Source organism: Arvicola amphibius, chromosome 9, assembly GCF_903992535.2.
Source record: "Arvicola amphibius chromosome 9, mArvAmp1.2, whole genome shotgun sequence".
In the NCBI taxonomy this organism is placed as follows: domain Eukaryota; kingdom Metazoa; phylum Chordata; class Mammalia; order Rodentia; family Cricetidae; genus Arvicola; species Arvicola amphibius.
Window position 1 is genome coordinate 124,266,895 of NC_052055.2, and position 22,416 is coordinate 124,289,310.

Consider the following 22,416-nt stretch of genomic DNA (forward strand, 5'->3'; position numbering starts at 1 on the left):
CTACCAGCGTGGTCTGAGAGGTGCTGCTCAGTGTCCTTCCTGATGCCAGACAGTTGCCGGTGGCAGAGGTTTCCTTCTGGGGCAGGGGCGTGCCAAAATGGAGAAGTGACTGACGTCTGCAGACAAAACTCCAGAGATGAGGATTGAGAACCATCTTTATTATCCTTGAGAGGGCGTGGAGAGTTTCCGAAGTCTCCCCTCGCAGCTCAGCTCCCACCCCACACAGATGGAAGTGACAGGTCACTTGCTGGACAGCTGGCAGGCCTCTGTGACAGGAGGAGGGAGAGGAAGCCCAGTGAGCGGAATGGGTTGGGGATAAGGTTCTCTCTCTCTCTCTACCCTTTGCTCCCGTTAGTCTCTAAAGTGGTGGGTCTCAGCCTGTGGGTTGTGACCCCTTGTGGGGGTTGGATGTCAGATCTCCTGCGGATCAGATATTTACGTTATGATTCACAACAGTAGCAAAGTTAGCTATGAAGTAGCAACAAAAGGAATTGTATTAGAGTTAGGGTTAGAAAAAAAAAAAGAAAAAAAGAAAAAAAAAAGGAATTGTATAGCTCGGGGTCACAGCAACGTGAGGAACTCTATTAAAGGGTCACAGTGTCAGGCAGGTTGAGAGTCTCTGCTCTAAAGACTCAGAAAGCTACCATTTTCCTCTTTTTATTTTTATTTTTATTTTTGAGAGACAGTCTCACTACATAGCCCTAGCTGTCCTGAAACTCACTGTGGGGATCAGGTTGGCTTCAAACTTGTGGCGATTCTTCTGCCTCTGTCACTGACCAAAAGCTCCCCCCCTCTTCTAATAAGATTTATTTATTTTGAGTGATCTATCTGCATGTACACCTTGATGCCAGAAGAGGGCATAAGATCCCACTGTAGATAGCTGTGAGCCACCAGGTGGTTGTGGGAATTGAACTCAGGACTTCTGGAAGAGAAGCCAATGCTCTTAACCTCTGAGCCAGAGTCACCCAGAGCCCTGCTTGGTGACTCCACAGCTCTTAGCCAAAACCTCCTGGTGCTATTCTAGCCTGTGAAAATTAGAGGCCTCAATGTGCCCACCCTGGTAACGGCTGCCTTGGGCGATTGCCTCTGCTGACAACACCCACAGACCTCTTCTGGGAGACCTCGACCCCTCACCTTGATTCCTGGGAGTCACCAACAAGACTTTGAAGTCCAAGCAGGAGGTCAGAGACTGGAATTCCTCCACACACTTCTGCGGAGGGTGTGGTGATCGGTCTGGAAGGACAGGGAGCCGCCAGGCCAGTCAACATTCCTGCTTCTCAGCCCTGCCCCCCAACACCCTAAGGGACCTGGTGAAGATCAGCCCAGCCTGTTCTGAAAGGGAGATCCTTTGGCCTTCCTCTTCCGGCCTTGTATCCCTACTCACTGTAGAGGAGAAAGCGTTGGTACCCCTCGCCCGTCTCTTTCAGCATGATTCCCCCTGGGCACGAGCTGGAGAAGAGGTCTGTTTTCATGTCAGGGCGGCCTGTCACGATTGGGAAAGGATTGTGAGGACAGATGCAAAACCAAGCTGAGTCAGGCCTAGTAGTGCAGGGCTGTGATCACAGCTGCTCAGGAAGCTGAGGCAGGAGGATTTCACATTCAAGGCCTGCCTGGGCTACAGGGTTAGTTCACCAACCATCAGGGGTCTGGGGATAGCTCAGTGATGGTGTGCTTCCCTAGCATGCAAGAGGTCCTGGGTTTAATCCTCACTTCGGAGGGGGACACGGCCCAGGGAGAGTAGACGGAGGGAGGGCGGGTGAGAACCAACCTTCAGTCCTGAGGTCTGTGTTGCCTTTCCCTTCAGTCAGGTGGTATATCCATTTCCGGGGCACGCAGATCCCGTTTTTCCTGCGGAGGTGGCAGTAGAAAGATGGGAGTGTCTTCCAGCCACACTACCAACCTTTGCTTTTTTCCCATCGTACCCCTTCCCACACCCAGCTCTTTGGGGTTCAAGCTGCCAAGGGAGAGCTAGGCCCATTCTATCAGCAGAAAGCGACTTGTAAGCTATTGAGTTCAGTAGGCAAGGACTCCGGCTGGGGTGACTGCAGTCTGGGCAGAGAACACACCCGGTGGTGCCTCTGCTCCCTCAACACTCACGTGCGGACAGCAGCACGAAGCTGCAGCTGCCTTGGGGCAGAGCCGGTCGCCATGTTGAAGACAATATTGTCCACCGAGTCAAAAGTCGCTAACTCTTCCTTGGTGGGGGCTGCTCCTGCGATGAAGTACCACGTGCCCAGGTGGGGATCTGGGGACTGGAGAGGCAGTGAAGGGAGCAAGAGGGTGAATTAGTGGGTCCAGCCTTTCCATCAGCAGACCAAGTGTCAGGGCTGAGGTTCTGGTGCCCTCATCCTCTCCCCTCCTTTCCCAGCATGCCCTAGTCATCTTGAGCTACCCACCCATGGCCTCCAGCTTCTCCTTCAGGTCTCCCTTTCCCCGGTCCATACCTCTTTCTCGCCCACTTCCAGCGTTGTGAGTTGACTGTGCTCAGGGCATTGGCTCATGGAGTTAAAGACAAGGCCGTAGAGGTAGAGCACAGCCGCCCAGACTTGGTGGAACATCTCGGGCAGGAGAGAGCTGCTGTCTGCGGGTGAGGGGACCTCTGCCTTAACTGTTCTCCGCTGGCCGCTCAGTCCGCTCTGCTTTCAGCCCCCTTGCCTCGACCCTTGACCCTTTTACCTGCTAATAAGTAACTCCAGCCTTGTTTTCCAACCCAAACCTAGCCGAGCTACAGCACTGGGGCCTTCCTCCCCCTCTTCCGGATGCATTCACCCTACAGTATATGCGGGCATGTCCAGTGACTCTGAGGTGTCCGGAGGAGAGCCCTACAGTAGAAGCTCCAGTCTTCCCGCCTGTATCTGACTAGGAGTTCTGCTGTCTGTGAAGCTCTGAGAAGTGACTGGGTTAGGTCTTTCATTCATTCACTTGGCAGATTTTGGGGATTTCCGTTGTTTGCCAGGAACTGGCTAATCCTGGGGGACATTTTTTTAAGAAACGGAAAAACAGCTTTACAAACAAACCACTGCAACACAAGCTGATAAGTGTTAGAACGGGCGCCAGTCAGTCGCTGGGGTTCTTTTTTTTCTTTTTCTTTTTTTCAAGACAGGGTCTCACTACGTGGCTCTGGCTGTCCTGGAACTCACTCTGTAGACCAGGCTGGACTCTGCCTTCCAAGTGTTGGGACTACAGGCATGAACCACCAGCGCTGGGCTAGGGACAGTTTTTCCCCCTCCTGTGCTGGGGATCAAACCTAGAGCTCTGTGCATACCAGGCATGCTCAGGAGCAGCCATCATCCACACCCCCAGTGCCTGGGACAGTTGTAGTAATCTCCCACACTGTTTTCTCCGTCTGTGGAACGGGCAATTCATTACTCTGAGTTGCATGAGATCAGGTACACCCCAAGTCAGAAGTGGATATCCACTGTCGAAGTAACTACAAAGCACCCACTGCTATTGCTATTGCTGGTTATAGGTTTTAAATGGTAGGTTGCTAGATTGTCAGGAACAAAATGTAATGCAGATGCAAGGAGGTGGGATTTATTTACATAAATGTTGTCTTCTCCTGAAGAGCCTCAAGGCTCAAGCTCAAATATACATAAAAATGGCCCGGCAGTGGTGGCCCACGCCTTTAATCCCAGACAGGCAGAGGCAGGCAGATCTCTGTGAGTTCGAGGCTAGCCTGGTCTACAGAGCGAGTTCCAGGACAGCCAGGGCTACACAGAGAAACCCTGTCTCGAAAAAGCAAAAACATATATATAAAGGTAAAAAGGGAAACTCCATGTTAGGATGAGGTGTTTAATTTTAATTAGGCAGGTTCATTAGCTGAGCCAAAGGGGGCCTTTGATTGCTGAACTTCAGTACTTTGATAGCTGGACCTTAGTAGTCAGCCTGAGGAGGAAGTGGCCAAATAAGGGAATAGACATTGCCAGCTAGCTCAAGGAATGCAATCTAATGGCTTTCAGCAAGGCAGAGGGAATGGGGGAGAAGGGCAAGGCCTGCCAGAGCCATCCAGGCTCATGCTCCACACTCAAGCTGGTCAGAGTCCCTTTACCTGCCAATCAGGCCACCCCTGGTTACGTACCTAATACTAACTTGTTCAGAACAACCGCAAAAACGTGGATGATGATAGGCTTGATTATTCTACTGTAGTAATGATCAGGTTTGTGTGTAGGACCTAAGGCTTTGGGCTTGCCAAGTAGGTGCCCTACCACGCAGGCCCTTTAAGTTTTTAAAATAAAAATCTCAACTCTGGGTCTAGGGAAATGGCACGGCAGGTGACGGTGCTTGGGAGCAAGCCAAGCCTGAGGACCTGACTTGGATCACTAGATCCCCACACAGTGGAAGCGGACACCAGCACGTTGTTTCTCCACATTTATGCTATGCTGTGGCAGACGCAAGGTCACAATCATTCAGGAGACAGAGGCAGGTGGAGCTGAGGACACCAGCACGTTGTTTCTCCACATTTATGCTATGCTGTGGCAGACGCAAGGTCACAATCATTCAGGAGACAGAGGCAGGTGGAGCTGAGATCCACGACAGCCAGATTTACAGTGAGACCCAGTCTCAGGGGGAAAAAAAGCACTTAAACATAGTCTGGCAGGGTACCACACGACTTTAATTCCAGCACTGGACGGTGGCGGTGTAGAACATTATGAGTTCCAGGCAATTCAGGAAACACACTGAGTTTTATCATACAGGTTGGCACCGAAGAACTGCTTACTAAATGCTTACTGGATCTCTCTCAGCACCGGCACCTAGGAGGAGTAAGTGGGGGTGGCGGCAGAGAAACTGTAAGCGTCCCGCCCTGAGCAACCCCCTTTGCGGACAGACTTCAATCCCTTCTCTTGCCCTGTAATCCGATCCCAAAGAGTTTTTTGTTTGTTTGGTTTTTGAGACAGGGTTTCTCTGTGTAGCCCTGGCTACCCCGGAACTCGCTCTGTAGACCAGGCTGGCCTCGAACTCACAGAGATCCGAGTGCTGTGATTAAAGGCGAGCGCCACCAAGCCCGGCTCCGTTTATTTATTTGTCTATTTATTTTTACAAACATTTAAAAAGCAGTAAAGTGCTTAGTTATCCTAGAGCATGCAGTTCCCTCGGGGGCTCTCAACCAAAGACGAGATGACGCCCCAGAGTCTACAATCCCGCCAGGACCGGACACCCAGCCCACGGGACGCCCCAACCGTCCAGGGAAAAAAGAGTGACTTCCGGCAGCGCAGGGATGACGAGAGGACCCGGGGCCGTGCCGAGGCTTAGGTGGCTAGGAGCGTGCCTGGAAACGCTCTCCGCCCGTCCACACACGGACGGACGCAGATGAATGAGGTGCAGTCCCCGCAAGTGCCCTATAGGCGTCCGCGGCGTCTCTCGAAATAGGGGCAGCCATCTCCCAACACTCAGTAATTTATCTTCAGGCGTTGGAGTAGCCACCTGGGTCGCGCAGCGCACCGGCGCGCGCAGGGAAGAAACGCACACCGCCCGAGGGGGGGCGGGGAAGTCCTTAAACTGTGCGCACGCGCAGCGCGGCTCACGCAGGCGCAGTGCAGTCCCCGGGCGACGGCGGCGGCGGCGGCGGCGGCTCCTCGGGGTGTCCGGCTCCCTCCCATCTAGGCCGACCCCGGCCCGTCTCGCCCCCTAGAAACTCACTGTTTGGGGCTGTGGACTTTCTCATCGTGCCCCACAAAAGTAAATTGGGGGGAGCCTGGGGAAGCCGGAAGTACCGCCTCGAGATTCCCCCCCCCCATACGATCGGGGAAACGGAAGTGGCCTTTGGTGCCAGGTTGGGGGAGACCGGAAGTGACGGTACCGTGGGGAAGTCGGGGGGCGGAGCCACGGGGTGGTGGGCTGTGTATGTGTGTTTGTATGTGTTTGGCCGCGTGTGGGTTAAGTCGTGTCGCTGCAACACCGACGGAAGGCGGAGGCGGAAGGAGGGGGCGGTCAGCGAGCCGGTCCGGGCTCCCGTGAGTGTCCGTGGTGATTTAGGCGGGTTCGGTCGTGGTGGCGCGCGTGCGCGAAGCCACTCTCTCCGCCGACTCCAGCGCGACCCTCCCCTCCCCCCCCCATTCCTTCCCCTCCCCCTCGCGTTGTCCTAGGATTTCCCGATCTCTCGGGCGGGCGCTTGCTCGGTCGCGACCGGTGATGACACTGGTCTCCGATCGGTCTCGTGCTTGCTTCCCCGATTCCTAGCCCAACTGGCTCTCCCTATTGTGATTGGCATCGTGGAGCCCCTCCCACCTCTCGTCCTTCACCTCCCTATGCCGTCGATCTCCTGCCCTTTGTGCTTCTCTTCCCGTGCCCCCGAATCAGAGAGGAGGGATGAGGGCGAGGATGGATTTATGTGTTTATGTATGAGAAACTTTGAAGGGATTGGGGCGGAGATTGGGTCCAGAGAGTCTTCCGTGTCTATAAAACAGTGCGGGCGACAGCGAAACACCCTCCCCCCGTTCTTCCTTAGAGAGCTGTCGGCCATGGAGCCGAGTGATAGTACCGGTACCGCCATGGAGGAGCCCGACAGCCTGGAGGTGCTGGTGAAGACCCTGGACTCTCAGACTCGGACTTTTATTGTGGGGGCCCAGGTGAGACAGCGGACCTTTGTAGAGCGGATGCCCCGTTTGTCTTGTAGGGATGAGCCCGATTTTCTTGTCATTGCCGCCTTTGTCCCTTCCTGGATAGAACGTCTGATGTTCTTGTTGAGTGAGGAGGTGTGGTTACTGTTGAGTGGGGCAGATTTTGTTCCGTCTGTCTTCACCTTGATGGGGCTCAGTGAAGCGGGGGGAAAATAGGCGGAATCTCTACCTGTCCTGGGCGGACCTCGGCCCGAAGGAACAGACATGACTCCGGCCTTTGGGACCGGAAGCAGCATAGGGACCTCAGACAAGTGTGGTGTGTCTGTTCTTTTTTTAAACAACTTGTTCACAGGATTTTACTACATAGAGTACACAGAAACCTGCTTTCATCCACTGTTAGGTAGAATTGCCGGTATCTGGGGCATAGTTTGAATCCCTTGAGCTTGTAAGGTGCGGTGTGGACGCAATTATCTTTGTTTTTACTGCATAATCCTTTGAGGAAAAATAAAATCATGAGTTGGTCATTTTCATGTTTTTCTAAAACACTTGAAACATCACATATGCTTTTGTGAGTAGGTGTACATGGGAGTTAGTTCTGTCCCTTACCGAGAGTCATTTGTCTAATTCTAATTAGGAAGATTCTTTTCTGGGGGGTGGGGACAATATCTCAGGCTGGTCTTGACCTCCTGGCCATTTTGCCTCCACTGTCTGTGCCACATTTAGGTGTGTACCATACCTGATTTTTTTTTTTTTTTTTTTTTTTTGGAATAGGGTTTCTTTGTGTATCCTTGGCTGTCCTAGAACTCGTTCTGTAGACCAGGCTGGCTTTGAACTCAGAGATCCACTTGTACTGGGTGGTGGTGGTACACACCTTTAACTCCAGCCCTTGAGAGGCAGAGACAGGCAGATCTCTTGAGTTTGAGGCCAGCCTGGTCTACAGAGCAAGTTCCGGGACAGGCTTCAAAAAAAACGACAGAGAAACCTTGCCTCGGGGAAAAAGTCTGCTTGCCTCTGCCTCCTGAGTGCTGGGATTAAAAGCAAGCACCACTCACTGCTCGGCAAGATTTTTGAGACAGGGTCTCAGTGTGCCCACCGTGTAGCCCATGTTGCCTTGGTTCTCACTGTGTAGATCAGGGTGGCCTCAGACTCACAGAAATTTGCCTGCATCTGCCTCCCAAGTGCTGGGATTAAAGACATGTGCCGTTATGCCTGAGTTTTATTTTTATTTTATGTGTGTTTTGTCTGCAAGTATAATGTGCACCATGTGTGTGATTGGTGCCCAAGAAGGTCACAAGAGGGTATCAGGCCCTGTGACCTTTTCCTCTCCTTCTGGGAGTTAGGAAGTCACAGCACCTACTGTTCTGTATGGATGGTTTTAAACCTCCATGTTCTAGGAATTAAACTCTGGTCCTGTGCAGGAGCAACAAGTGTTCTTAATCTCTGAGACATCTCTAGCCCCTTGTTCTGTGTTTTAAGTCAGCGTCTCACTTTGTAGCCGACTGGCCTGGTAGTCACAGAGACCCACCTGCTTTTGCCCCCATGGGATTAGAAGCTTGTGCCACAATACCCACCTGTTTTTAGCTTTAGATTATAGTTGTGAGCTCCTGGTATGGTTTTATATTTAGAAAGGGAGTACACCTTTTAGATACTACGTCAAAAAGAAAGGGAGAGCTGTTTGCCTTTTTTGTTGTAAGATTTATTTTTATTTATTGTTGTTATTATGGGTACTATTTGGATTTTTTTTTTTTTGAGACAATCTCTCTGCATAGCTCTGTCTACCTGGAACTCACTGTGTAGTCCAGACTGGCCTCAGACTCCCAAGAGATCCACCTGCCTCTGCCTCCCAAGTGCTGGAAGCATATACCACCACTCCCCGCTTATTTTTAATTATATATTGGTTTGTGGGGGCAGGGTATGTGCGTGCCTGTGGTACAGGGTTCATAGAAGCCAAAGACACTGGGTCTCCTAGAGCTGAGTTCACCAGTAGTTGTGAACTGTTGCCCGGTGTGGGTGCTGGAGACTGAACTGAGGTCCTGTGTCCTGTGCAAGCACAGAGTTGGTGTCAGCTCCAAACCTCTGAGCCTTTCCCTCCTCCCGTTCATACCTAGCTTTGTTTACTGTCTGTTTGGGGTTTTTGTTTGTCTTGTTTTGGTTTTGGCTTGATAAATACCTGCCTATTGGTTCAGTTGGCTGGTGACACTGTTTGTTCTTGTCCTCACTCAGCACCTGCAGTCAGGTGTCCCTCTTCCTTCTTCTTCCTTCGGTTTTCTGATTCCGACACATGACTGTCCTTTCAGATGAATGTAAAGGAATTTAAGGAGCACATTGCTGCCTCCGTCAGCATTCCTTCTGAGAAACAGCGGCTCATCTACCAGGGCCGGGTTCTGCAAGACGATAAGAAGCTCCAAGAATACAGTAAGGGCCTGGGGGAGCTGCCTGAGGTTGAGGTTGCTGTCTGAGACCGTGGGTTTTTACTGACAAGTTTTGGTGTGCATTTCTTTTTCTTCTGCAGATGTTGGGGGGAAAGTTATCCACCTGGTGGAACGGGCTCCTCCTCAGACTCAGCTCCCGTCTGGAGCATCTTCTGGGACAGGGTCTGCCTCAGCTACTCATGGTGGGGCACCCCTGCCTGGCACTCGGGGGCCTGGGGCCTCTGTTCATGACCGGAATGCCAACAGCTATGTCATGGTTGGAACCTTCAATCTTCCTGTGAGCCTGTGTTTCTCGTGTGGGAGGGTTTTGTTGGGGAGAGTGGCTCTCATGATGGCAGCTGTAGGGAGTGTAGAAGACAGGTGTTTTGAGTGCTTGCCTTGAGTTTGGAACACCCTCTGACCTATAGTGGCCTCAGTTTTTGAGGAAAAGAGGGTAGGGGCTCCAGAAAAGGAATTGGCAGTATGGAGGCCTTAGTATGTGGCTTCTCCCAGAGCAACTTCCCTTACCCTTTCCCAGAGTGACGGCTCTGCTGTGGATGTTCACATCAACATGGAACAGGCCCCAATTCAGGTATTGAGGGGCCTGGGAGGGTCAGGGAAGGGGATCTGGGAGAAGGAGGCCATGAGGTGGGTGGGGGGAGCCTGGCTGAGGAGATGCCTGGGAGCTGGTGTAGTATGTTGTGGAGCTCACAGCTTAGTCTCAGCCCTGCCCTGATCATCCTCCTTACCTTATAGAGTGAGCCCCGGGTACGGCTGGTGATGGCTCAACACATGATCAGGGATATCCAGACCCTCCTGTCCCGGATGGAGGTGAGTGGGCAAGTTGCCAGGCTCGATAGTTCCTTTCTCTTCTCTCTTCTCATGGTCTGGCAGGAAGAATATTGTTGGCCACAGTCACAGCAGCTGCAGGAATCTGCCTTCCTACTCTGGGTCGCTCGGCTTCTTTCTTTCTTTCTTTCTTTCTTTCTTTCTTTCTTTCTTTCTTTCTTTCTTTCTCTTTGTTTTTCAAAACAGTTTCTCTGTGGCTTTGGAGTCTGTCCTGGAACTAGCTCTTGTAGACCAGGCTGGCCTCGAACTCACAGAGATCTTCCTGCCTCTGCCTCCTGAGTGCTGGGCTTAAAGGCTTGTGCCACCACCACCTGGCTTCCTTCTTTCTCTTTCTCTTTCTCTCTCTCTCTCTTTCTTGTTTTCTTAAGTCAGGATTTCTCCTTGGAGCCTGTCCTGGCACTTGCTCTGTAGACCAGGCTGGCCTTGAACTCTTAGAGATTCTCCTGCTTCTGCCTCCTGCTTGTTGGGATTAAAGCCGTGAGACTCAACTGCCCAGCAGTTTTTCTATGTAGTTCTTTTAGGCAAAGAAAGTCTGTTTGCGAGGCTGCCTGCCTCAGTTTCTCAGGTGAGGTTTATGGGCATGCTCCAGTGTTGTGTGCTGATGCCAGTCCTGATGCCAGTTTCTGAGAATTCATTTCAGACTTGCCAGATAATGCCATAGATTCCCTGCATTTAGAGAAGTAGCCCTTTTTTTCCCCTTAAGCTGTCTCTCCTAGGTTGTCCTTGAACTCAGTGTGTCTCCTAGCTCATCCTCTTAAGTGCCCTGATTAGAGGTGTGAGGCACCATGCAAGGCTGCATGCCATATATTAAAATTTCTTTCTTCTTTTTGTTTTGTTTTGTTTTGTTTTTAAGACAGGGTTTCTGTGTGTAGCCCTGGCTGTCCTGGAACTTGCTTTGTAGACCAGCCTGGCCTGGAACTCACAGAGATCTGCCTGCCTCTCCCTCCTGAGTGCCAGGATTAAACATTTATGCTGCCACTACCAGGCAGTTTTTAAAATTCCTTAATTATCAGCATGTTCAGGGTGGGGATACCCTGACTATCAGTTTTGTCATAGCCACACTGTGGCCATTTCCTCTCCTTGTTTTGGAAGTTAGGAAAGCACGGTCCCTACTCTGTAAAGGTTACAAATGGTTCCCGTGCACCCCACTTCTGCCAGCCCTGCCTTCGGGAGCCTTGGTGGGGCACCATCTCCATTCTTGACTTATTTGGTCTGCATAACCCTCAGCAGCAGTAATTTCATCCTATCCTTGGTGTCCCGACTTCCTCCACATTCAGTGTCGAGGGGGACCCCAAGCACAGGCCAGTCAGCCACCCCCGCAGACGCCGACTGTGGCCTCGGAGACAGCCTTGAGCTCACAACCATCAGAACCAGTCGAAAGTGAAGCACCTCCTCGAGAGCCCATGGAGTCAGAAGACATGGAGGAACGCACCCCAGCCCAGACTCCAGAGCTTACCCCTTCTGGCCCAGCTCCAGCGGGTCCAACACCTGCTCCAGAGACAAATACGCCCAAGTGAGAGATGGAGGGAACCTTTGGGGACCAGGAAGGAGTGGTCATGGGTGTGGTGTTGGGACCAGGAAGATACGAAGGGGGGAAAGTGGTTGCTGAGGGTCTTAATGATGGGGGAGGGGCGTGGTCAAAGGTCAGCGCTTGCTCGTGTAGCACTGAGGCAGGAGGCTCTGAATGCCTCCACCTGTGCTTCGTAGAGGCCTGGTCTGGTTTGAGCTCTTTTTGGCTCCTCTGCACGGGGCCATGCTGGGACATGGGAGCAGTTTGCTTTCTCTTCTCCATTCTCTGCAAAGAGAATCCCTGGGGGCTGGCAGGGCCCTGGAGGACAGCTCAGCTCACTGCCCCGTGTTCCTGCAGCCACCCTTCCCCTGCCGAGCATGTGGAGGTGCTCCAGGAGCTGCAGCGCTTGCAGCGCCGTCTCCAGCCCTTCCTGCAGCGCTACTGTGAGGTTCTCGGCGCTGCCGCCACCACAGACTACAACAACAACGTGAGCCTTGGGATGGCCTTCCCGCCCAGTAGCCCAGTACCTGGAAGCCACAGGTCAAGATGCAGATAGCTCTTCACTGTCCTCAGTGTTAGCGAAGTGCCCTCGATGGGGGTGGTGACAGTCTGTGGACTGTTGTGTCTCCAGTTGTTTAGGACGTGTACAGGGTGAGGAAGGTTTTGTGTGGTTACTAAAGCTTTGCTGTGTCTTGTGGAAAAGTGTTTATGTTACTGAATAGAATTTAGTTGAAAATTGAAAAGCTTTAGTTGATGTAGAAGCTTCCCAAGACAGAGCACGTGGCAGCCTCCGGAGCCATCATCCCTAGTGTTAATTTCCTGTTTTTCTGGGTTTGCCCTGGGCACAGCATGAGGGCCGTGAGGAGGACCAGAGGCTGATCAACTTGGTCGGGGAGAGTCTCCGGCTGCTGGGCAACACTTTTGTGGCACTGTCTGACCTGCGCTGCAATCTGGCTTGTGCACCCCCACGGCATCTGCACGTGGTGCGGCCCATGTCTCACTACACGACTCCCATGGTGCTCCAGCAGGCAGCCATTCCCATTCAGGTGGGTTCAGGGAGCCTGGCTGGAGGGAGAACAGGCATGGGAGATGAGGGTGACCCAGATGACAGCTGGGAGGCTCTGGAGCAAGAACTGGGGAAACAGTATCGGGAATCTTTAGAGGTGGCTCTCAGCCCCTGCATTGTTCTCATATCTGCATCCATCTCTTCAGATCAATGTGGGAACTACTGTGACCATGACAGGCAACGGGTCTAGGCCTCCACCAGCCCCCAGCTCGGAGGCGGCTTCCCCGGGTCCTGGCCAGGCCTCATCCCTGCCTCCGTCTTCTTCCACTGCTGATCCATCAACTGAAGGAGCCCCCCCGCCTGGGGCAGCTCCACCCTCAGCTGCCAGCCACCCACGGGTCATCCGGATTTCCCACCAGAGCGTGGAACCTGTGGTCATGATGCACATGAACATTCAAGGTGAGCCAGGGGCCGTTGCTGTCAGAGCAGCAGGGCGGGGGGGGGGGCTCTGTTCTGGGTTTGCAGAGAGAGACCGTGGGGGACAGGAGGGGGGGCTCTGTCCTGGGTCTGTGGAGAGAGACCGTGGGGGAAAGGAGGGGGGCTCTGTCCTGGGTTTGCGGAGAGAGACCGTAGGGGACAGGAGCGGGGGGGCTCTGTCCTGGGTCTGTGGGGGACAGGAGGGGGGGCTCTGTCCTGGGTTTGCGGAGAGAGACCGTGGGGGACGGGAGGGGGGGCTCTGTCCTGGGTCTGTGGAGAGAGACCGTGGGGGACAGGGCAGGGTTTCTGGGGGCCTGGGGAACGGATAATCTCAGGAGGGTACAGCCCAGCCTTGGCTCTGCCCTTTTTAATTTTTCCTGTCTTCCCTGCTCAGATTCTGGATCACAGCCCGGTGGTGTCCCGAGTGCTCCCACTGGTCCCCTGGGACCTCCTGGTCATGGACAGACCCTGGGTAAGAATGAGGCTATCGGAGCAGGCTGAGAGCTCTGGGTAGAAAAGGGGTAGGGCTGAGTGGGTGGCGTGAAGTGGTCCAGGTTCAAGGTTACATCAGACCCACCCCCCAGGCTCCACCCTCATCCAGCTGCCCTCCCTGCCCCCTGAGCTCATGCACGCCGTCGCCCACCAGATCACTCATCAGGCCATGGTGGCAGCTGTTGCCTCCGCGGCCGCAGGTAATGACCTGGAAGGGGAGGCCTGGGAGGTGGGGCCTAGTTAATGGTGGTGGGTCCTGTCTGCTGGCTGGTAAGGACTGAACCCTCAGCCCTCTTTGGTCTCTCTTTGTACCCACAGGACAGCAAGTGCCTGGCTTCCCAACAGCACCAACTCGGGTGGTGATTGCTCGACCCACTCCTCCACAGGCTCGGCCTTCCCATCCTGGGGGTCCTCCAGTCTCTGGGACTCTGGTGGGTTGGGGAAAATACCAGTGAGAAAATACTGGAGGATTGTGGGAGAGGGGAGGGACAAGACTGAATCTCTTTCCTGTTCCCCAGCAGGGCACTGGGCTGGGTACAAACACTTCATTGGCCCAGATGGTGAGCGGCCTTGTGGGGCAACTTCTTATGCAGCCTGTCCTTGTGGGTGAGTCCTGTTCTTTTCTAGCTCAAACTTGAGGTATTTCCAGCTGCAGCTTGGGTTACTGTGAGTTCAAGGACATCCTAGACTGTAGACTTATAATAATTTCTAAGCTAGCCTGGGCTACTGAGTATGATTTTGGAAAGGGCTGTACATGACAGCTGTCCTGATGACCCGGCCTGTCCTGCTCACGTATGTCTTGGAGAAGTTCTTAGTTTTTGTTTTCCTGCTGGAAAGGCCAGGATAAGGCAGCTGTAATCTGGTTTTTGTTCAAATTATACTTTTTTTTTGTTGTTGTTGTTGTTTTTTTTGTTCTTGACAGCTCAGGGGACTCCAGGAATGGCTGCAGCTGCAGCCCCTGCCCCAGCCCCTGCCCCTGCTCCTGCACCAGCTCCAGCTACAGCGTCCGCTAGTGCTGGTACCACCAACACAGCTACAACTGCCGGCCCTGCTCCTGGGGGTCCTGCCCAGCCTCCACCTCCACAGCCCTCTGCAGCCGACCTTCAGTTCTCTCAGCTCCTGGGGAACCTGCTGGGGCCTGCAGGGCCCGGGGCTGGCGGTCCTGGCCTGGCCTCTCCCACCATCACTGTTGCAATGCCCGGTGTGCCCGCTTTTCTCCAGGGCATGACTGACTTCTTGCAGGTAAGTGGCTGTCCTTGTGCCCCAGCCCAGGAAAGCAGTGGTCTTTGTTGCCGCTCTGTAACTGCAAAGTAATATCCTTAGTGAGCTGACAGTGACGTAAGAGAGGACGGGACCTGAAGATCTGTGGATGCCCACCTAAAAGTCAGCACTGCCTGCTTCCTGCTCTGACCAGGTCAGAGGCAGCGAGGCTGAGTGTCTGTCCCTGAGTGTTCTGGCTTGAGAAGTTAAGATCAAAGCTAGCTCTTGCTGCTCGCGCAGAGAGACCTGAATCTGATTTCTAGCACCCACATGGTGGTTCACAACCATCTGCAGCTCCAGTTCCAGGGATCGGTTACTCTTCTGGTCCCCATGGGAACCAAGCATACACATTTAACCGATGTAGTCAGGCAGAATACCATACATATTAAATATAGTGATAAAAAGTTTTTTGTTTTTCTTAAAGTCAAGATCAGAATTTAGCTCCCTCCCCTTCTCCCAGGCCTGTTGTTTTGCGCCCTCTTGATGAGTTTTTTGTTCTTGACCCTGTGTCTTTGTCTTCTGTTCTTAATTCCTTCTCTGTTAGGCATCACAGACTGCCCCTCCACCCCCTCCCCCTCCTCCACCCCCACCCCCTGCCCCAGAGCAGCAGACCACACCCCCACCAGGGTCTCCTTCTGGTGGAGCAGGGAGTCCTGGAGGCTTGGGTCCTGAGAGCCTGCCACCAGAGTTTTTCACCTCGGTGGTGCAGGGCGTGCTGAGCTCCCTCCTGGGCTCCCTGGGGGCTCGGGCTGGCAGCAGCGAGAGCATTGCCGCCTTCATCCAGCGCCTCAGTGGGTCCAGCAACATCTTTGAGCCTGGGGCTGATGGGGCTCTTGGTAAGCAAAATGGAGGTGCTATAGTCTTGGGAACTAGCAGAGTGGAAAGGTAGTTAGCCTTTCTGTACTAAGGATTAGGGCTGGGCTAGGAGGTAAAGGCCATTGCTCACTTCTCACCCTCTCCCTAGGATTCTTTGGAGCTCTGCTCTCTCTTCTGTGCCAGAATTTCTCAATGGTGGATGTGGTGATGCTTCTGCATGGGCATTTCCAGCCCCTGCAGCGGCTCCAGCCTCAGCTGCGAGCTTTCTTCCACCAGCACTATCTGGGTGGTCAGGAGCCCACGCCTGGCAACATCCGGGTAAATGAAGGCGCCATGCCCCAGATCTTTCCTTGCTCCCCACCTCCATTCCTTAACCCTGACATCAGTCAGTGAGGTGGGACTAAACCTGAGCTATGACGTTCCTCTACAGATGGCAACCCACACACTGATCACTGGCCTGGAGGAATATGTGAGGGAGAGTTTTGTGAGTATCCTTTGTGTGTTTTCTTCATGTCTAGGTTTGGGCGGGGAGGCTGGGGGTCCCTGCTGCCTCCACCTTCTAGATCCTCAAGGTCCTGATTTGGAGTTCTTTCTGTGTCTCAGTCTTTGGTGCAGGTTCAACCAGGTGTGGACATCATCCGGACGAACTTAGAGTTTCTTCAGGAGCAGTTTAACAGCATTGCTGCTCACGTGCTGCACTGCACAGGTGAGGCGGGGCAGCCGGGGAGGGGTGCTGGCTGTGCGGGACTGCCAGACTCATGGGCCCTCTGCATCTTCTTGCAGACAGTGGATTTGGAGCCCGGTTGCTGGAACTGTGTAACCAGGGCCTGTTTGAGTGCTTGGCCCTGAACCTGCACTGCTTGGGGGGACAGCAGATGGAGCTTGCTGCCGTCATCAATGGCCGGATTGTAAGCACAGTTCTCTGGTCTCGCGCTTCTTTGTTACTTGTCTTGTAGTGTTGATATTTCTCTCCAGACACTGCACCTGCTGCGTAGATGTATATCACACGAACAGGTTGAAAGTTCAAATGGGATTTCTAACCCTCAGCGTCGCATGTCTCGTGGAGTGAACCCGTCTTTGGTGAGCTGGCTGACGACCATGATGGGACTGAGGCTTCAGGTGGTCCTGGAGCACATGCCTGTGGGCCCTGATGCCATCCTCAGATACGTGCGCAGGGTCGGCGACCCCCCTCAGGTACGGAGTCGGGATGGAAGGAAGCTGGAGAGATGGATGGACTGATTCCTCCCACACCACCACCACCAGCTCCTTTCTTTGTCTAATTCCACAGGCCCTTCCTGAAGAGCCAATGGAAGTTCAGGGAGCAGAAAGAACTTCTCCTGAACCTCAGGTACCAGGGAGAGGTGGAAAGGCAGGCCAGATATGTATAGATGGCTGGAAGAAAAAGGGCTTGGGGGCAAAGAATTCTGAAGTTGGACTTTCCTGCCATCTGCTTTCTAGCGGGAGAATGCTTCTCCAGCCCCTGGAACAACAGCAGAAGAAGCCATGTCCCGAGCCCCGCCCCCTGCTCCTGAGGGGGGTTCTCGAGATGAGCAGGACAGTGCTTCAGCTGATGCAGAGCCTTGGGCAGCTGCCGTTCCCCCAGTAAGTGGCGAGAGGTGATCAGTGGGCTAAAGAGCTGTGAGTTGTGGGAATTATTTCTAATCCTTTCCTCCCCAGGAATGGGTCCCTATTATCCAGCAGGACATTCAGAGCCAGCGGAAGGTGAAACCTCAGCCGCCCCTGAGTGATGCCTACCTCAGTGGTATGCCTGCCAAGAGACGCAAGGTTGGTGGTCTCTTTCCTGAGGATGTCTCTATCAACTACCCTTGTTGAGCTAGAGGCTTTTGCTTGCTAGTTCAGTTTCTTCATCTAGTTAGGAATCCTGTTTGGGAGTCAGGCTTGTTCATGATTGTTAGGTGTGACCACATGAACCTTCATCTTACTGTTTCTGGCAGTTCTGGTACCTCAGCTGTGATTTTCCAAGTGGTTAGGTCCGTTTTAAGATGGGCTTGGCCTTGAGGAGTAGCGGACTCTGGGGCTCAGGTGGTCTGACCTGCTGGTGCCTTCTTTTGCAATCAAACATTTTCTGGCCATAAACTAGGAAGGCATTTCTGCTGTTAAAACCACATGTAGACTGTCCCCCTACCCTGGTTAGTATAGAGACTGGTTAACTAATGGAAAGGGTGAACTGGGTGGTGGCACTGGGTCTGATGTTGATCCCCTTTTCCCTCTCAACCTGTCCCCAGACAATGCAGGGTGAGGGCCCCCAGCTGCTACTCTCAGAGGCAGTGAGCCGGGCAGCTAAGGCAGCCGGAGCTCGGCCCCTGACAAGCCCCGAGAGCCTGAGCCGGGACCTGGAGGCACCAGAGGTTCAGGAGAGCTACAGGCAGCAGGTGCCCCACTTTGCAGCAGAATAGGGATGGTCTATTGGGAGGGTCGGGTCAGGTTCCTGCTTCCCTGTATCTATTCAGAGATTGGTAGTGTGGGGGCTGCCGGTTGGTGGTCAAGGTTTTCCTGTGGCCTTTGGGAAGGCTCAGCAATCGCCATTGGGCTTGCCAGCATGGCTGGCAGGGAAGTACATCCTAAGGGTTGTCTTTGCATTTGCTGGGATCCTAGGGCTAAACCAGGACTCCTTCAACCTGTTTGTGCTTTCTCTTTCTAGCTCCGGTCTGATATCCAGAAACGACTGCAGGAAGATCCCAACTACAGCCCCCAGCGCTTCCCTAATGCCCACCGGGCATTTGCTGACGACCCCTAGCTTTCTCACCAGGGGACCGTTTCCCCTTTCCTTCACAGTATTTAAGAAAATAAAAGTCGGATTTTCCTGGCTTCTTTGTCTGGTAGTGTTGAATACCTTCATTTCCTTCGCACATTTCATCAAATAATCCCAGTACACATACACCATTCATACTCTCCTTATGGATTATGTGCAGGCCTATCAAGATGGTACTCAGCTGGGCAGTGGTGATACCATCCTTAATCCCAGCAGTTGGGAGGCAGAGGCCAGCCTGGTCTACAGAGCAAGCTCCAGGACAGCCAGGCTACACAGAGAAACCCTGTCTCACACGGAAAAGAACTGAAAACTGCTAGAATAGACCTAGCATTCTGTGGCACCCATGCACCTGCCACCACCCCTTGTCCTAACTCCTTAAGAGGCTGCTGTTGTAACATCAGGTAAACTACTCTCAGGCCAGCTCCTGCGTTTTACAACTTGTCCCTGGATCTCTGGAACAGAAAGGCCTGATGACTAAGCTTGCTGAGGAAACCTGAAAAGTGTGGTATAGTGGTTTGAATGAAAGTGGACCCATAGGCAGTGTAACCACTGTTAGGTGTCCCTGCTGGAGATGCGCAGGCCAGGCCAGACCCAGATTTAGAACCCTGGCTCTTCCAGCACCGTGTTTGCCGTACCCCGCTATGTTGATAGTAACTGAGTCTTTGAAGCTGTGAGCCAACTCCATAGTTGCATGGTTATTGTGTCTCTTCACAGTTGGTACCAACAACTGGGGTAATGCTGTGATAGGCCTGACCATGCTTTTGTTTGGAGGAATGAGTTTTGGATTTGGAAAGTAGCTAAGTATATTAAATTGGGCTTAGTGGACCACGTTAGCAGGGAAAAGGAGGTGCCAGTAGCAGTGTGGTACTGGGGGTATTTTGAACTGTGGGGGCCTGGCTTAAGAGGTTTCAGAGAATATTAATATGTTGGCGAGAGATGGGCTTATCATTTTGATGAAGAATGTGACTTTCTGCTCTTTTAAAAAACTGCCTGAGGCTAAATTGAAGATTTATGAGGGCTGGAGAGATGGCTCAGCGGTTAAGAGCATTGCCTGCTCTTCCAAAGGTCCTGAGTTCAATTCCCAGCAACCACATGGTGGCTCACAACCATCTATAATGGGGTCTGGTGCCCTCTTCTGGCCTGCAGGCACACACAGAATATATTGTACACATAATAAATATTAAAAAAAGATTTATGAATAGTCTTGACAAAGATTTGCAGATAGCTCAGTAATGACAGTGTGGCTTGGTTATTTGTTGCCACACTTATACAGATCTATAATGAAAAGGAGCAAGCTGAGCAATGAAAAATACAAAATGTACTACTTGAGGAGAAAAGGAACCCCAGAAGGGTAAACAGATTAAAGCCGAGACTGATGACCCCACCCAACACTAGGATGGTGAATCTGAGTTTGAGGCCAGTCTCATCTACAGAACAACTTTCAAAACAGCTAAGTTTTAGGCAGTGAAGGAAACCATGGAAAACAAAGCTAAAGTTGTAATTGAACAAGGGGGCATGTTCCAGCCCTTGGCAGCTTCAGCCACATGGTTCTGAATTTTGAGTCAAAGATGCAAGGGTTCTCTCTCTCTCTCTCTCTCTCTCTCTCGATGGCTAAAGAAAGATGCTGAGGAAACCCTGCTTGCAATAAACGGAACCTTGACGCAAAAAAAAAAAAAAAAAAAAAAAAAAAGATGTTGAGGCCAGGCATGTGTCAGGATATGGCCTAGAGCAATGGGAGAGCTGCTAACAGTGGAACCCGTGTAAGAGTATTGCAGTCAACAAAGGTAAAAGTTGGAGCTCATCATTAAAGATACAGAGTTTGGAGTTTGCCTGGCTGGTTTACGGTGTTACTTTGGTCCAACATTTCCTCACTCAAACCTGTGTTTTGGAATGGTAATGAATATTCTATACCACTATATGTTGGAAGCATATGATCTGCTTTTTGACTTTATAGGGGATTAGTTAGATTGCACAAATCTCAGAAAAGACTTTGAACTTTTAAGCAGTGTTGAGACAATTGTCATTGACTATATGGGTCCTTTTGAAATTGGACTAAATGTATTTGTATTATATTGTTACAAGCTTATGAGAGCTAGGGAATGGAATGTGGTGGTTTGGATGTAATTGGCCCCCATAAACTCATAGGGAGTAGCACTATTAGGTGTGGCTTTGTTGGAGAAAGTGTTACTGTGAGGTCTCCTTTGCTAAAGCTATGTTCGATGTGACACAGTAAAAGAAACCATCAAAACCAGACTGCTAGTTATGAAAATGTTTTTGGATGAGGGAGTAGTTCCAGCAAGCAGAACTTGGCAGCTTCAGCCACTTTAGTCAAGGTTACAAGAAAAGGGGGCTGGGTGGTAGCAGTGCACACCTTTAATTCCAGCACTCAGAAGGCAGAGGCAGAAGGGTCTCTGTGAGTTTGAGGCCAGCCTGGCCTACAAAGCAAATTCAGGACAGCCAGGGCTACACAGAGAAACCCTTTCTTGAAAAAAAAAAAAAAAGAAAAAGAAAGGGGTTATGGTCCCAGAAGCCAGGCTGTGGTGGAGCACACTCCGGAGGCAGAGGTAGGTGGATCTCTAAGAGTTCAAGGCCAGCCTGGTCTACAGAGACCCTGTAAAACAAACAAACAAAAAGTCACAGACAGGCCACTGTTGCCACTATTAATCCCATAGAGGACCGGGCATACAACTGTAACACACATTCGGAGTGCCTAGGCCTGTCACATGCAGGTCCCCTTGCTGTTGGTGTCAGGGGAGGCTGTAGCCACATCAAGCAGATGATGTAAACGCAAAACTCCCAAGTCCAAATGGACTAAAGACCTCAACATAAAGCCAGCCACACTGAACCTTACAGAAGAGAGAGTGGTAAGTACACTTGAACGCATTGGCACAGGAGACCACTTCCTAAAAAGAACCCCAACAGCACACACACCGAGAGAATTATTAAATGGGACCTCCTGAAACTGAAAAGCTTCTATAAAGCAAAGGACACGGTCAACAAGACAAAACGACAGCCTACAGAATGGGAAAAGATCTTCACTAACCCCACATCAGAGGTCTGATAGCCAAAATATACAAAGAACTCAAGAAATGGGACAACAGGGGGCTGGAGAGATGGCTCAGAGGTTAAGAGCACTGACTGCTCTTCTAGAGGTCCCGAGTTCATTTCCCAGCAACCACATGGTGGCTCACAACCATCTGTACTGAGATCTGGCGCCCTCCTCTGGCAGGCAGGCATACATTGAGGCAGAATGTTGTATACATAATAAATAAATCTTTAAAAAAGGGACAACGAAAGATCACATAATACAGACCTAAACAGAGGAATCTAAAATGGCTGAAAGACACTTAAGGAAATGTCCAACATCCTTAGTCATCAGAGAAATGCAAATCAAAACAATTCTGAGATTCCATCTTATACCTGTAAGAATGGCCAAGATCAAAAACACTGATGACAACTTATGCTGGAGAGGTCGTGGGGAAAAGGGAACACTTTTGCATTGCTGGTGGGAATGCAAGCTGATACAGCCCCTTTGGATGTCAGTGTGGCTATTTCTCAGAAAATTAGGAAACAACCTTCCTCAAGACCCAGGAATACCACTTTTGGGTATATATCCAAAGGATGCTCAATCGTGCCACAAGGACATGTGCTCAACTATGTTCATAGCAGCTTTGTCATAGCCAGAACCTGGAAAAAACCAAAGTGCCCCTCGACCGAAGAATGGATAAGGAAAATGTGGTACAATTACACAATGGAGTCCTACACAGCAGAAAAAAATAATGACAGCTTAAATTTTTCAGGAAAATGGAGCTAGAAAACATTATTTTGAGTGAAGTAACCCAGACACAATTATCACATGTACTCACTCATAGGTGGTTTTAAAACATTAAGCAAAATAACCAGCCTACAAACCAGAATCTCAGAGAACCTAGACAACGAGAACACTAAGAGAGACTTACATAGATTTAAGCTACATTGGAAGAAGAAAGTAGAAAAAGACAAGATCTCCTGAGTAAACTGGGAACATGGGGACCCTGGAGGAGGACTGAAGGCAGGAGGGGAGAGGCAGGGAGGGGAGCAGAAAGAAATGTAGAGCTCAATAAATATCAATGAAAAAAATTTATTTAAAAAAGTATGTGCTAGGGGCTGGAGAGATGGCTCAGTGGTTAAGAACATTGCCTGCTCTTCCAAAGGTCCTGAGTTCAATTCCCAGCAACCACATGGTGGCTCACAACCATCTGTAATGAGGTCTGGTGCCCTCTTCT

The 22,416-nt window shown here is 51.6% G+C and overlaps 3 protein-coding genes across 19 annotated transcripts in view; 2 read left to right on the forward strand and 1 right to left on the reverse strand.

The window, feature by feature from the left end:
- LOC119822487 (H-2 class I histocompatibility antigen, L-D alpha chain-like) overlaps nucleotides 1-22,416 on the forward strand; it is a 741,986-nt gene that overhangs the window by 593,192 nt on the left and 126,378 nt on the right. The window lies entirely within an intron of this gene.
- Apom (apolipoprotein M) lies at nucleotides 138-2,665 on the reverse strand. Its single transcript, XM_038341910.1, has 6 exons — nucleotides 2,445-2,665; nucleotides 2,098-2,252; nucleotides 1,769-1,848; nucleotides 1,385-1,483; nucleotides 1,135-1,233; nucleotides 138-266 (listed from the first exon to the last, which is right to left on the reverse strand). Exons 1-6 carry the CDS (start codon nucleotides 2,556-2,558, stop codon nucleotides 241-243), a joined length of 573 nt encoding a protein of 190 aa, XP_038197838.1. The 5' UTR covers nucleotides 2,559-2,665; the 3' UTR covers nucleotides 138-240.
- Bag6 (BAG cochaperone 6) lies at nucleotides 5,528-18,207 on the forward strand. Of its 17 annotated transcripts, none has more exons than XM_038341805.2 (26): nucleotides 5,528-5,793; nucleotides 6,446-6,566; nucleotides 8,855-8,972; nucleotides 9,070-9,266; nucleotides 9,507-9,560; nucleotides 9,725-9,799; nucleotides 11,095-11,330; nucleotides 11,685-11,814; nucleotides 12,176-12,373; nucleotides 12,540-12,792; nucleotides 13,205-13,282; nucleotides 13,395-13,502; nucleotides 13,621-13,733; nucleotides 13,821-13,908; nucleotides 14,225-14,544; nucleotides 15,107-15,398; nucleotides 15,527-15,696; nucleotides 15,809-15,862; nucleotides 15,982-16,084; nucleotides 16,162-16,286; nucleotides 16,426-16,572; nucleotides 16,667-16,726; nucleotides 16,837-16,980; nucleotides 17,056-17,163; nucleotides 17,625-17,771; nucleotides 18,041-18,207. In XM_038341805.2, the coding sequence occupies exons 2-26, from the start codon at nucleotides 6,459-6,461 to the stop codon at nucleotides 18,134-18,136; spliced, it is 3,522 nt and encodes a 1,173-aa protein (XP_038197733.1). In that variant the 5' UTR covers nucleotides 5,528-5,793; nucleotides 6,446-6,458; the 3' UTR covers nucleotides 18,137-18,207. The 17 variants fall into 17 exon arrangements, with proteins under 17 accessions (XP_038197733.1, XP_038197728.1, XP_038197729.1 ...); XM_038341800.2 differs by lacking the exon at nucleotides 5,528-5,793 and adding an exon at nucleotides 5,808-5,951; XM_038341801.2 differs by lacking the exon at nucleotides 5,528-5,793 and adding an exon at nucleotides 5,808-5,951 and having other exon boundaries at nucleotides 13,824-13,908.

Bases quoted from the DNA above. Each gene is read 5' to 3' on its own strand.
- Apom (XM_038341910.1), bottom strand. From the start codon at position 2,558: ATGTTCCACCAAGTCTGGGCGGCTGTGCTCTACCTCTACGGCCTTGTC. The intron at 1,849-2,097 runs GTGAGTGTTGAG...CCACCTCCGCAG, and splicing joins CTTCGTGCTGCTGTCCGCAC to GAAAAACGGGATCTGCGTGC. The intron at 1,234-1,384 runs GTGAGTAGGGAT...CTGTCCTTCCAG, and splicing joins CCAACGCTTTCTCCTCTACA to ACCGATCACCACACCCTCCG.
- Bag6 (XM_038341800.2), top strand. From the start codon at position 5,842: ATGTGTGTTTGTATGTGTTTGGCCGCGTGTGGGTTAAGTCGTGTCGCT. The intron at 5,952-6,445 runs GTGAGTGTCCGT...GTTCTTCCTTAG, and splicing joins GCGAGCCGGTCCGGGCTCCC to AGAGCTGTCGGCCATGGAGC. The intron at 16,085-16,161 runs GTGAGGCGGGGC...ATCTTCTTGCAG, and splicing joins TCACGTGCTGCACTGCACAG to ACAGTGGATTTGGAGCCCGG.